General features: G+C 43.8%; 2 protein-coding genes across 2 annotated transcripts; one reads left to right on the plus strand and one right to left on the minus strand.

Moving 5' to 3' along the window:
• The first annotated feature begins 8,718 nt into the window (after positions 1 to 8,718).
• LOC126565349 (putative uncharacterized protein DDB_G0288537) lies at positions 8,719 to 9,495 on the plus strand. The gene has a single exon (XM_050222526.1). The coding sequence runs from the start codon at positions 8,719 to 8,721 to the stop codon at positions 9,493 to 9,495; it is 777 nt and encodes a 258-aa protein (XP_050078483.1).
• A 4,439-nt stretch (positions 9,496 to 13,934) lies between these two features.
• On the minus strand, positions 13,935 to 14,602 carry LOC126565360 (general odorant-binding protein 72-like). Its single transcript, XM_050222537.1, has 4 exons — positions 14,443 to 14,602; positions 14,318 to 14,370; positions 14,200 to 14,235; positions 13,935 to 14,129 (listed from the first exon to the last, which is right to left on the minus strand). The coding sequence occupies exons 1-4, from the start codon at positions 14,600 to 14,602 to the stop codon at positions 13,935 to 13,937; spliced, it is 444 nt and encodes a 147-aa protein (XP_050078494.1).
• Positions 14,603 to 14,673: the final 71 nt, after the last annotated feature.

Here is a 14,673-nt window from a genome sequence, read left to right on the forward strand (position 1 = left end):
CGAAGCTACTACTCTTCCTATCCAGAAGTCTTTGGTTTGGTTGATCGTGCAACGAACGAAGCTCAGTTATTTAAAATGTGGCGTAAAAATCATAAGCGTGGCTAGCTTTGGAACAAAGATGGTTCTCTAACACCCCTGTCCCTTAGCCTTTGTTTTTGAAGACTTCCCAACTTTTCCTTTCCTTGCTTATGGGAGAAAAAACGCTTATGAAGGAAAGGAAAATATGATGCAACCTAGTAGTGTTGTTTTGAGGTTAGACAACAGCAGAAAACGCAAGTTGTTCTTTCGAGGGAAAATCCATTTTCTCCGTGTGAAAGATGAACGAAATCAAATCTTTGTTTACGTTGCAGTAGGGTTTACTCTCTTGCGCAGTGAAAGTGGTAAAGGAAGACTTGGGAGAAGGGCAATAAGCATCTTTTCCGCTGGTTCATTTGTTCTTTATTGTGAAAAAATTGGGAAAATGAATACTTCTATTGATGAGGTTTGAAACTAGATCGAGGCAATATTTAAACTGATTTGTCACGAAAAGAAGTTGCAAATCCTACTCATCACCTCCTTGGCAGGTGAAAAGATCATCTTGAAAGCTGCCTCGCGTAATGGAAATAGAAAGAAAAAAAAACAGTACACACAAAGAGACCCCAGGAGAGAACGCTCTTGTCAAACGGTCGTTGAACTATTCGCCGCCTAGCACAGTCGCGCGAGCAAGTGGAGCATGGTGGATCATGCGTGCCTCTGTGTGTATGTGTGTACGGTCAAGAGCCACCCCTGTCGAGGGGCAACCCACAAGCTATCCCAACAACTATTATTCATCATCAACATATACGACTCGTTTCTTTCGCACATCATACATTTTAGATCTCTTACTCATCGCAACTCCATCAATCGAACCTAGACGTGTACTGTTCGTTGCTGCTGCTGCTGCTGCTGCGAGGACACAGCAAAATGACGTGAGCAAATCATCATCTGTTGACAATCGAAGCTCTAGTAGTCTCTAGGTGTTGTGTGTTGTGTGGGGGGGATACAACTTTGTGGATAGCGGAAATCCAAGAGGTGGAAAGTAAATGTGCATCAAAAGCAAACCTAACCGATCTCCTCTCTCCTGATGGTAAAGTATAGGAGATAAAGTCATTTTCCTCGTCATCATCGTGTTTTTATTATTCATCAAGATATGATGGAAGTGGAGAGAAATTGAGTAAAGTCAAAGGAGGAGAGAACACCTTACACAATTCCAGCACAGAAACACACGCGCGGGGATCAAGAAGAATCGAACATTAATCAGCAATTGTTAATTTGATCAAGATTCACCGCCACCATTCCATCACCATCATGATCATCATCAATGAGCTAGCAATAATAGATGTAAATTGCTTTGGTGTAGGGAAAAGTTTTTCTTGCACATCGAAATGGACATATTCGCTTTGTCAGGGGCATGCAAAGTTCACTCCGTACTTGTAAGATGGACACACATTTGGATAACTAATAGTTCCATTTGTTCGCAAATAGTGAAATGGTGGTGTGAAAAATCTGTATTTCTTGAACCAACGTTCTTCGTTTTTTTTTTTGCCCTATTAGACATTCCATCTCAAATAAAACAGAGTTTGTTCAACATTAGAATGATCCGTCACAACCGGTAAACTCTCCGAATGACGTCTTGTGGCCTTATTATTGTACGACGACGAGATCTTAGATCTTGCAGCCATCAGAGCTAACCCGAAGCTCCTGAAGGAGGAGGCTGTTAAAGGGCAACAACAGATCTCTGAACTCTTCTTTCCTCATTACGCGCTTGCTCTGGAAAACGTTGAATGTGGAAAACACCAAGAGGAGATGATCTTCCCGCGGGCGGGCGCGCGTTCCGTTAGAGGTTAATCACTTTTGCCATTTCTTCCTGAAGGTTTAGTACCGATCGGAGAGAGAGGAAGACAGGGCTTAGACAGCGGTACACTACGCACTTGGAATTGGAATTGAATTCCGTGTTCCGTCTTTCTATGCTCTGTATTGATTGTGTTGTGCTGAAGAAAAATGCAATCAAATAGAAAACATAGCTTTTACAGATTAGTCGCGCGATCGGGAAACGATTGTGGCAATCTTTTATGCTGGAGTCGGATAACGATATCAATTATTGTTGATACCAAAATGCTTTAGGAATGACATTACATAAACTTTCCGAAGGTTGTACTAAATTTCCGTGGAACAACTATATTTTGTCTGCAACTTTGACGATCACCACCTTTTGGGGCGCATAGCTCTGAACGCGGAATGATGTGATTGTATGGAATTGTTTGAAGGATTACGTTGTCGACGAACCCCCCCCCGGTCTCGTGTGTACAGCTTTCCCATCAACCAACCCACCCACCCATCGAATCATCCGGTCTTTGTGGCCTTAACCTTAGCCTAAGGCCGCGAACCACGGGCCTTTCTCACGTAGAATGGCGGTGGTGCGCGCGCTCTCCAACGTTTGACGAGACGCAACGGCCGAACAATAATGCAGGAAGAAGGAAACCATCTACTAACGATCGTCGGTTGTGCCCACCTATACACAGAAAAGGCAGCTACAAAACAGCTCGGTGTTGCTATTATACATTCACCCTCAAAAACTGTGTGTACCCCACCTCCTACCCCCTCACCCCGGGGGTTGGTGGGCGCGCGAGCGATACTTTTCTAATGTTCGCGTCTTCCAAACCACAGACACCCGCGTGTGCGCGCGCTCGCACACACCCCGACCTTTATTGCCACCTTCTTCACTGTCAAGGTTTTCTGGGTGCTTCAAAACGTTGACCTTTTTTTTGGGTTGCTCGCTGGATTGTCCTCGTTAATAACCCACAAGAAGAAGAGTACCGTGGAGATTTGCCGTTTAACTTGTTTCTTTCGTCGACCGCGGCAACATGTGTCAAACATTTGTTGTAGAAGTTTGTACCTTCTATTTACAAATGGTGTGGAAACCTCTTTTGGTTCTCTCTTAACGTGTTTGTGGCGGTGCTGGCTGGCTAGTGGGCAGCAGTGTGTCTTTTTATGTTTAATGAAATATATTGTAAATCGTGTGTTTTTCTTGTATCTCTCTCTCTCCTTTGAGACATTGGATTCCAACATTCTTCCGCATCAGCTTTCTTTCGTGGTATCTCTCAAACCAGAATCATCATCATTACATCTAAGGTGTAATATTTCTTTGGCCTTTGCTTTCTCGGTACTTGGATGGCTCCGATGGCATGTAAAACGAAACAGCTACACAACAGCTGATCGGAAGAGGGAATGAAGTCAGCTAAGAATTTCTTACGGTGGTGATGTGTGGTACGATTAAGTTATTATGAAATGGTCTTATTACTATCAAGGAGGCTGTAATGTGAGCCTGCATATTGTGTCTCGTATTGTTTCCCCTTGTTCTACACGAAGGTGGTTCTCCGTTTCCGAAATAACCCTCCTTTTCTCCATGGTCTGACAAAAGAAGGTTACGGCATATCGTGCCTAACCTTCGAGTCTGTAAACTTCACAGTGTGCAGCAACGTGTCTTTACAACCCGCGAAGAAAGGAAGTCGATCGCGCGATTTTCTTCTGATCGGTATTTGTGTAACGGGTGTTTGCTCGAGAGAATACTTGTGGGCTTTGGTGTGATGATGCTGCTTGGAGACGACTCACCTTACAGCAAGCACCACGACGGAATGCGGCATGTGGTTGGGCAGTAGGTCTCCCCAACCTGTGACGTTTTAAAAATCGTTCTCGTTGCGGCACAAACCCCCGTTAAATCCGGTTTAAAACCAACTAAGGGAGAAGTCATATCTCCTCTGGTGTGTGTGGTGTCTCCCTTTCTCTCCCCCCCCCCCCCCCCCCCCCACAGCAGGAGCAAGAGAGTTCCTTTGGTGAAAAAAAAACACCATGGATAAACCAAGGCGCGCGCGCGCCTTCGTTTTAGTTTGAAGAAGAAAGTCGACAGTGCTGCGGGGCAAGTATTATAAAAGCAAAAGAAATGCGCTCATGCGAGGGAGAAGGAAGAGGGAATTGGGTTGTTACTTGGTGTGGGGTGGTAGCCAACCAACTCACTATTGGCCAATGATCGAGATTTTCATGCATCCGACGAACGAACCGCGAGATCTGATGATGTTTGAGAAGTCAGCGAGATTGTGTGGTGTACTTTAAAAAAGCGTATAAACTAAAAACTGCTGACGAAGTCACGTTTCTCTGTTTGATAAGGAGAGGGGGGGGGGGGGGGGGGGTTGATGGTGTGGTGATTGTTCCGGAGCGGGTTCTACTGTGGTAGGAAGACGACGGTACCGACGATTTGCCGCCTTGCTGCTCTCTGGTGTTGCTGCTGTGCAAGCAAGTTTTCTTCCGCCCGTGAAGATTTGAATTCCACCGTTAAGGGCTAACCCCAGAGTTGTAGGGCTGTGTACAATACTTAAGCTTCCTTCCTCTCCCTAAGCCTTACTTGAACGTGTGTTGACTCCAGTTACAGAACGCTATTGGAAATGATCTTTCGTGGCCGAATTCTGTCCATTTGAAAAAATACAGTCACATTGCTTACATTGACTGGGTGGCATTTGGTCCTCTGGTTTCTGTACAGAAAGTATTGCTGCCCTCGATAGTATATTATTATTGCCCCCCCCCCTGTGTTGGGGCTGCTGTTGAAAATTAACTACGCCAAAACGATCTCTGGCAGTAAAGACATAAAACTGAAGGGGAGGTTCTTGTTGATCCAGATGGGAGGGAAACCCTTCTTAAGAAAGAGCTGATCAGAGGGTTCTTTGCCGATAAACTTACGGATGAAATTGTTGATATCCGAACGGCGAAACGTGCAGAGGTGGCGAGTAATGACTTTTTTTTACAAGTCGCTTCTCGCTGTACACAAACCACCCACCAGCACCACCACCCAAACGAAGGGGGGATAGTTAGTTCGCGACGCTAAAAAGTTGCATTTATAAGAAGTAGGCAAAAGCCCACGGGAGGAAAAGTTCTTGTTTTGTGAGTCTCTTCTTGCTGCGTTGCCCTCCCGTTTGTGTGTGTGTGTATGGTGTGTAATACCGATTTCATGACGGTGGAATTATTTATGATGATAGAAGAAGGGGGGGGGGGGGGGTTCTAAGGCCTTCTCACCCAAAGGAAACACAACATTGAATTGGAATGAGCCAAGAGGAGAGCTGCAAGGATTATAGGGGAGAAAGAAGGCGAGAAGAAGTAGCGCACGCGGGGGGATGCTGGCGATGATGGTGTGGTAGACCGTGAATCCATTTTCTGTGTGTGGGGGGGACCTTTGGATGCGGAGTCCACTCTGCTACTACTACTGCTGCTTGTTGTAGCCAAGCAGTTAGGAACAATGTCCGGTAAAGTGTGTGCCGCCTATGGGTGATGTTCACTGGAGCAGAAACACTCCGCGCTCTGTTGTTGGCTGTTGGGTCTGGTCGTAAGTTAGCAACACAAAGTGCCATCGAAAGTAAGATATAGAACACAAAGCCATTCTTCTTGCGCGTGTTGAGCTAAACAAAGACTTGAGAATCAATTCTGGTAAGCAAATCGGAGGTTTTTTTTTTTGTTTTAGATATACAGCGCTCACGTTGCTGTTGTTGAACTTTGGCAATGTTTCTTGAAGGAATTGGAGTATTAGTGGAACTCCTTATTCTCGTTTCGTGCCGGGAGAAGATCAACCTTGTCTTATGTGTGTTTGTTGAGGCTCGAGGTGAATGAAACTATATCGCGAATTGCTTAGCCTCCCGAGGGGATGTGGTGGTGGTTCGGTCAATGACACCCGATTGCAGGAGAAGTTTACGATCATCTCGCTTCTGACTGCGGAATTCGTACTTGGATTTTTGGGGCGTTGGATTTTCTTGGGGATGATAACGATTTGCACCAATCTAAACTATGTTTGAAGTCTACATATTACAAAGTTAGTTACAATACTGTATTCAATACACAAAATGGTGGTGTTGGCGATCAAGCATATGATCATCATCACCCAGGGAAAAACTTACAGAGGAAGAGAGAGAGAGAGAGAGAGAGAGAGAGAGAGAGGGGGAGTTCCCACATCTCTCCCCACACGGGGTTGACATAGACATTTTGGAAACCTGTTTTCTGTAACAGCCCTTTGGACCCATTTGGAACGACCCAAAGCGCGCGCGCGAGAGAGAGAAGGAGACATGAAAGTGCATTCACACAGCAGAGGCGCATGTAAAATACATCTGATCCAACGCATCGTCGTCGTCGTTGTCTTCCCCTTGGTGTGTGGTGTATGAAGGAAGAACACCATTTCCTCTAGACACACACACACACACGAGGCTCGCGAGGGTTTAAGGTTAGTACAGGGGGGGGGGGGGGGGCGCATTACTGTGGCACTACTACCGCCTTACCATGGAGAAGAAGTTACTTTCTTGTCGGTCCCTGTTGTGTGTCTTTTTTGGCGCTGCCGCCGGCTGCTGCTATGTTGCTGCATGTGGGGTTCCTTTGGTCTGAAGCAGTCATCCATCGGGCAAGGAGAGATGGTTGAAGTACCGTTTTGCACCGAATGAATGAACTCTACTTGTTTGTTTGCTGATGCTGCTCTCTTGTGTGGTGATGTGTTGTGTACCGCAGCAGGTCGGCGGCATCTTCTTGACAAGTTCGCGCCGCCGCCGCACTCCGGTGGTAAGGTTGCTGAAGAATTTCTTGCAGATACACATTCTTCCTTCATCTCTCTCATGCGCTCATCTCTCAGGTGTTACGTAAGGAGAAGGAGGAGACGAAAAAGGCATACAAAGTACGCCCTGTGTTTCCTCTTCTCCCCCCGTCCCCCTCGATCCCACCGATACGAAGTACAAACCTGTAATTCACCCATTCTCTGGTGTTTGGTTGGTGCCTGCCGTTTCCTTGTTTTTGCCCTTGAATCTTTTCGTTGCGGGTGTGTTTTTGCAGAAAGCTTGTTTTTACTGTTTTTAAACTAAACAAGAAATTCTCGTGCTGCACTTTTCAGGGGAGTTGGACGGTAATACGAGTCATTGACCCCTCACCCCAAATGAAGTGATCTACAAAAGGGTATGATCAGGGTGAACTAGTCCTCCTCTTACGTCTGCATATAAAATTCAATCTCCACAGCGCGATATCCAACTGAATTCCAGTTTTATTCATTACATCATGAACTGGACTACTTCTTGTAATCCTGTTTCGTTTGCTTTCCTTTCTTACACATATTAGTCGTTTATCTTCCTCACAACGCACATGGATCGTTGTGCAGCGCGCGATCATTAGATAAATGGAAGGAAAAGGAAATTGCGCAATGCTTCTCTGCACAGCGCTATACGGGGGTTACGCACAATAGTGCCAACATACATATGCTCACTTGCCCTGGCAACAGCTGCCGTTGAATTACTTTTGCCTCAAACATAATCGATCAACGATCGTGTCTCTCGTGTGTTCTTCAGCTGCGAGATGTTTCTCTCTTCAGGAGGGGGACTATGTTTCGTGTTTTTCTTCTTCAAGGGTGTTTGCAATGTGCAAAAAACGAGCGCCGTTTTCCATTTTCTTTTTTGGTGTATTATTTGAGCGAGCCAACTGTGCGAGAAAAACACCGACAAAACAGGTTATGGTTGGTGAGAATAAAGGATGAAGGTGGTAGCTTTTGGCCCCGTGGCTGGGTCTGTATGGTGGAAAATACCTCATCCGTTCCATAACAGTTCCGCTTCTTGTGGATGTTGCCGATTGCATAGGAACGTTTGAGAAGTGTAAGAAACAGCATTTTATCCAGCGACAATTCTAGTGGAATGTATTTGGTGTTGTTTGCTTGTCCTCCTGGTTGATCTGCGCTTAGTAGGTCGCTGACAAAATATTCGTCGTTTTAGATGTCTTCTTCTTAGCTTAACCGACCTTCGAGGACATGCTGGGGCCATCTTATTACTAAACTTGCTGGTATATCCCACCTAGTTGGATACTCAAGTCCTCACGCCGGAACACGGTCCGGATGGAATTTGAACCACGGTTCTGCTGTGTGAAGAACGGCGCCGTTGTCGCATCTCATCTTTATCGTCTCGGACCGCCTTTCTAATATGTAGAATATAATTTATATTAGTTCGTTTCCATTCCCAACTTGAATTTACCAAACAACTAATGATTCGTTTCTTATCTTTCTTTCTTACTTACAGCTCAACGCAATTAATCGTCTAAGAAAACTAGGTGATAGGTCCTTGAATCGAACGATACTCCTTCAGTAAGCAATATTAGAACCGCAGAGATAGATTTTTACCTCTTTAAGTTGTCGTAAGGTTTATTTATATATGTATTTAAAATCATTCTATCACATTTCAATTGCTTATTTTCAATTTCAACATCGTCAGAGAGGAGGATTGTCTCAGTTTATAGAAGCATATTTAGAAGTGAAGTAACCAACTGCAATAATTCATAACTGCATTTACCAAAACGCCGATAGATCTCTCTCTTTGATTTACATTTGATTTACAAACCAAAAAATATACAAATAATCAAATCTCTCCTAACGTTAGTGGAGCAGGTGTATTATTGAACTGAAGTCGATAAAATAGCCTCCGTTAGATATTCAACCCGATACCAACCAAATACTAGGATAAAATCTCGAAAGATTACCACCAGCAATAAAGAATAGGAAGGAAAAAAGTACTCATTTGTGGAAGTAATATTTAGAAAGAGCAATTAGCAATAGGAATTAGTAGGCAGTTATAGAAAACTTCTCTAAAAAGGCATTTACTTTAACAACCTGCAAACGATTCTCGTGTTGAGCGCCGCACATTCAAAATGCTTCCGACAAGTCAACATCAGCAACAGCAGCAGCAACCGCATCAATCGTCGGATGTGGTCGCTCAACAACAGCAACAACTGCAACAGGACGCCCAAACGCAACATCTTCTCAATGTGGCCGCTTCATCCTACACCACGGCGGTTTCGTCGAGCGGTGGTTACAGCATGAGCTACCCGGTCGTCACCGGGCATCATCTCACCGAAAACAACAACCTGATCATGCATCCGTCCTACGGCAAGCCAGCAGCACATGTTGCCCATCAGCTGCCACCAGCCTCGCTCATCACGCTCCAGCCGGTACCGCTCGAGGCGCATCACCATTCGGCATTGCACCATGTGTCCAATTTGGGACCGCCGCCACCAGGAACACCCGGTTCCTTGCAACAGCAAGGACCACCACCACCATCCCAACAATCGTCCCACGGAACAACGGTCGTAACGTCACTGGCACCACCACCCGGATCGTCGTCTCTCGGTGGTTTAATAATTGGCGGGGGACAACACTTGCATCATGCATCATCTCTACAGCAACAACAGCAGCAGCAACAACAACAACAACAGCAGCAACAGGCACATCAACAACAGCAGCAGCAGCAGCAACAGCAACAACAGATGGAACAGCAGATGGGAGTTGGATCCTCGAGTGCCGGATCGCAACAAATGCAACAAGGTCCACCGTCTTCCATGTCGCACGCTTCCTCCATGAACGATCCCAACGGAAACGGTATGTTTGTGGTATTTGGTGGTAGAAACGAAGCGAAAGTCTCAATGTAGAATTCATACTAAAATTCGGTCGACGGCACGAGATACATGATTCGATATTCATTCAAGTTAACAACCCCCGAAAAGAACAGAGCACTCTTCAAGTACAACACACGGGCGCTTCTTCTTTCCACACGCTAAAAGGAAAGAAAGTTTTTTGTTTTGGGTGTTGGTAAAAACTTGCCAAGTGTGCTCGGTTTTAAGGATTTGGGTTGTGCTTGGATGCGAAAATACCCGTGTCACACCGAATGGCAAGCGAACCGCAGATTAAATTGTGTTTCTACTCCCTCTAAAAACACCACTTGACATCGAAATCCTTCCGAAACAGATAAGGAAGACGACGTTGGATGTCAATGCGGAAGTGAAGAGATGAGAGTTACACAATGTTCTGTTCAGTTTTTGACTGGTGGTGGTGTCGTATATCCCCTGGGAGCACAAGTTTCGTTTCAGACAATAGATCCAACACACATGATTGAGGGGAAGGATGGCAAGATTCAGACGAGATCCGGACGCTATTATCATCTGAGATCCCTTCTTCACATTCACGGGGATATATTCGCTGATCTTTAAGCGCCAGCCAGGGGTAAGAAGCTCACCTACGGGTGTGTACGGTAAGAGGATTTAAGTATTTATCCCGATATTGGTTTGCAGGATGATACGGTAAGCTTTAAGACGAATAACAATCGATTAACATTCTACTCAAATGGCTGCGTGAAATCAATAATACACTCCCACTAATCGCAGAAAAAAGGTATTCTAACATCAAAAACAGCGATCATCATCGATCAAATAGGAAAATGTTATAACATTCGCTTGATTAAATTCACGATCATCCTTACAGTGCCCTCTCGACTTGTTAGTTCAAATATTGCAATAAAAATTCCTTGCGAATCGTGAAGTGTGTGTGTGTGTACTCCTGCTTTCTATCTTGGTCTCGTAAAGAGTTGTTCAGGTTAACGAATGCTTAAGGGGAATTCCTCAACCACTGATGATTGCAAGTACCACCACCACCACCTTTTTTAACGTCCACTTCCCCTCTCTTATAACGGAACCTCTCACATCTCATCCCTGGCAACACTTCACCCGGTGTTTCTGAAGACAGCATCAAGAAGGTGCGATCGCCCGCATGGTTTGTAAGCTCCTTTTTGCTGTGCAAACCTTTATTGGGGCACCCCTAGTTCTTAAAGTGGGCTTTTAGAGGGATGACTCTCGCGTTCCTCTGTGCCATTCCTAACTTTTTCTTCAGGAGGTACGATTTTTAAGGATAGACGAGATAAATAAGCTTATTTTTGCGGCTGCGCTCCCCTTATACCTTCTGGGGTTCTCTTCATGAACTCGCGAAGTCGTATTTAGAGAGCTATAGTTTCAATTTTCTTTCGATAGAGAAGGTGTTCAGAACTGTGCTTTGCTTTCTCGCGAGTCAGACGGGTGGGCAAAGAAATGGTGCAAATAGTTTGAATGGGGATCTCTTTGTAGATTTCCAAAGCACGTCGTCGTCCCGCCAGACACGATGCGGCACAAGTTCACGAAAGGTGGTCTGCAAGTTGTTGTTGAGTAGTGTGTCTGTTTGATTGGGGGATAGAAATTGGGACCCTCTATTCATGGGCTCTCTCTTTCTCGTTTCCGATCGCGCTTTTTATTTGGAGCGATCGAAGAGCTGTGGGGGGGGAGGGGTGGACTATTGCATCATTACTCTACTATTGAACCCCTGAGCTCTTTGCCGATTCTGCGTGGCGAGCCAGTTCGCTGACGAACTGCTGCTTCCTTTCTTTTCCAACCCCGGAATAGCGGGATATGAGTTTGGATGGGAATGAATGTAAAAGGGCACCAGCGCGCGCGTGGATTGACCTGGTGAAACCGCACAAACCCCAACTCTAACCATCATCATCATCATCATCATCATTCCTCGGGACTCCTAGGGCTGCTGCATTCTTTACACACAAACACACAAAGAAACAGACGACGGGTGATGTTGATCGTGCTGCGAGAAAAGCACCGTTAATGAAATAAAAGGAAACATCGCGCGCGCGCTCTATACGTCAACGTAGTCGCTTTGCTCCTTCATGGTTTTCTATATTTTTCAATATACCAAGCCTTTTCAGGTGGAGCCGTTTAAAAACTTCTAGAGTTAAAAAAATAGTTCTACGAATTTTTCATTTTATGTTGCTACTGCATTGCATTCATCATCTTTTTATGCACGATCGCGGCGGCGCAGTCCGCGTAGAAAAACTACCTTTTTGGTTAGAGCTTTTATTTGTAATTGGAGAAGATTTTCTGATTCTGATTCAGGTTAGGCCAGAAGAGAATTAAAAGCAAAAAGATTTTCTCTCAAAATATAATTCAATACTATCGCTAATAGGGTATTAAATTAACTTTAAAAAATGGGAAAGATTTGAAAGTTTTTTTATTTTATTTTCAAAAGTGATTCACAATTCTAGCATCTTTTGTTTGTTCCTCAATCATCCAAGAGCATAGGGAATCTTCTATATTTTTTTTTATAGCGGCGGGTCGTGATGTGTGCCGAGCACGTTTGCATCAAAGGTTCAAAGAAGAGAAACCTATAATTTGTGAAATTTTTCGGCTTCATATAAAGACACACACACGCGGGATCACACACTGGGGTGGAAGGGTGATATGCCTGTTTGATCCTTCTTTTTTTTGCCTGAGAAAGATTCGCCGCAAAAGACACACTGAGGATGACTGGAACGTCCATCATCAAACCAACCAATCAACCAAAAAAAAAAGCCCCATCATGTAGGAAGGAATAGCTTTGTTCTAAACTTCCTTAAATAAAAGTCAATGACAAACGCGCGGCAAAAAGATCCGAGATTCCAAGTAAACGCGGTCATGTGTCTTTCTCTAATTCTTCGATGTTGGCAGCATAACTAGAGGATTAGAGGAATATGTTTTTCATTCGCGAGCTGGTATGCCGATATGCTGTGCAGAAATAGGGTTGTTTCACGTTATGATCATCGTACGGCGGCCTGCCTATGTCTTGTGCCATCTTTCCAGTCCAAATAGAGAAAAAGAATGATTAGTTTGGCCATACGAGCTTGAAGCAAAATTAGGGAAAAGATAGAACACATTCGGAGCCCTTTTTATTCGAAAATAGTGTCAATGGTTTTAGTTATTAAAATTGTACATATAACAACGCGAAAAAGCTTTTCAGTTTAACAAAATTATTAGCGAATAATATGAATATTTTAAACTCTCTGTATATAGAAACTGAAGATACAAATGAATGCATGCGCAAAATAGAGCCTCCCTTCAAAAGGGGCATAATTTATTTAATTATTTTTTAAATTGCATGTTACTTTAAGCTTACTTTAGGCCCCATCTATCTACACACACACACACACACCTTTCTTTCCTGCAAACGAAACGGAGCTTAAAAATAGCATGATCGCGACGAAGAAAAGAACACAGATCGATAAATCGAACCGGATGAAACCATTAACGTATATAACTGTTTCTCTCTTCTTTCCTTGTGGACTGTTTTTCGTAAATTCTGTTTTAGTTTATGTGTGTGGTGTGCTGGCAAGAAACGAAACGGTCGTTCCTCTCACTTAACTCGATTTAGCTTTGCCCCTTGTAACGTGGATTGATTTGACGAGGAGTTTTCGTCATCCGTCAGTGATTAAAAATTCACTTAAAACTGTTATTGCTGATAGGCGTAAGATCTCATTTTCTCTCCCTCGATCATTCATTTGCCTCTCAAAGCGTGTAATAATGCCATGTCACATGTGTGCTGAATGCAGAAATGTGTGACCCACCACTAGCACTCGTGTCTAATAAGTTGAAATCTGGTTGTGTAAATTAGATTTTTTATTCTCATCCCATTGTCGCTTCGTTTCGTAAATGTAGGTTAAGAAAAGGTAGGAGAAGGCGAGACAAACTAACGCGAAATTCAATTTAACGCATTTATAAGATTTTTCGAACATGCATGGAAAATGTGTTTGATAGATTAATAGCGCGAATAATATCAAATAACCAGTGAAAACAAGATATTATGATACATAATTTTGATTTTTAGGAAACAGAAAACAAAATACAAGCAATGAGGAAAAAACAGACCTTAGGGCTCCGGATGTAGGTCGTGACCGGTGCATTATTTGCTGTTTTTCTGTTGTCAAATTGCACTTGTCCCGGCCTGCAGCTTCCCGCCCAATGATCAACAAAGATGTACTAGCCATTAGATTAAAATTTGCTTCTTACACAGTGTGTTTCTCAGGTTATAGAACAAGTGTGTCTCCATGTTTAAAATAAATATGCGGTTGACAGTGATAAACAAATACATTGCTTGCAGAGAGGAGGAATGGAAAAAGGTTGAGGTTGATTGATTTGTTTGTGTAGCCACATTTTTGCGTTATGACACTTTTTATTTCACTATTTTATTGATTCTCCTCACTAACACACAATACTGACTGCAATTCCTCCGGAACGCGTGACGCTTATGGAAAAAAGAATTTTGGGCTGGCCTTGAAGAAACACTTGAGCAGCGCGTAGGCAACATCACATCTGTCGGCAATATCATCAGCAACGGTGCGGCAAGAATCTAGCCCGAGTCGGAACGGTTTCCTGTACTCTTCCGGAAGGATGTCAATCTGCTTCACAGCAGCATCGTAGTTAAGTTTTCCTCTTTTAGACTACAAAATAAAACAAAGCAATCAAGAGTTACATGCATAACTGTGCTGCAGATCGCTGTTTTAAACTTACAGTTTGCGTAAGATCCATTAGGCAGGCGACGTAACACTGGAAAGAGAAATGGAGCTCAAATGTAATTAGTAACTGAAGTTTTAACAAAACCGAACTGTTTCCTATAGCATTATTTTACCTTAAAGTCGCCATCATCTGGGAAAATGCCCTGACCAGGGAAGTCGGCCATTTCTATAAACGATTTGATGGAATTATAGATAACAAAAGTTGTTCTTCTTGATCAACTTCATGTTTTCCCCATACCTTGAGAGATTTTATGCTTGGACAAACATATCTTTCGCATTCCCTTGGCAATCTCATTCATGTCGCTCTGGCTAAGCGACGTTTGGCCATTCACTACTGTTGCAAGTTGAATGTAGAGTAAGACGCACGTCGTTACCAGCGCAAAAAACGGAGAAGTCATATTCACTTCGGAAGTTAACAAACAACTGCCACCGCTCGAATGTTTTCTAATTCATTTACGTGGGTTTCGCC

Source organism: Anopheles maculipalpis, chromosome 2RL (assembly GCF_943734695.1).
Source record: "Anopheles maculipalpis chromosome 2RL, idAnoMacuDA_375_x, whole genome shotgun sequence".
NCBI classification, from domain to species: Eukaryota; Metazoa; Arthropoda; class Insecta; order Diptera; family Culicidae; genus Anopheles; species Anopheles maculipalpis.

Bases quoted from the DNA above. Each gene is read 5' to 3' on its own strand.
- LOC126565360 (XM_050222537.1), bottom strand. From the start codon at position 14,602: ATGACTTCTCCGTTTTTTGCGCTGGTAACGACGTGCGTCTTACTCTAC. The intron at 14,236-14,317 runs GTAAAATAATGC...TTCTCTTTCCAG, and splicing joins CAGATGATGGCGACTTTAAG to TGTTACGTCGCCTGCCTAAT. The intron at 14,130-14,199 runs GTAAGTTTAAAA...TTTATTTTGTAG, and splicing joins TAATGGATCTTACGCAAACT to TCTAAAAGAGGAAAACTTAA.
- LOC126565349 (XM_050222526.1), top strand. From the start codon at position 8,719: ATGCTTCCGACAAGTCAACATCAGCAACAGCAGCAGCAACCGCATCAA.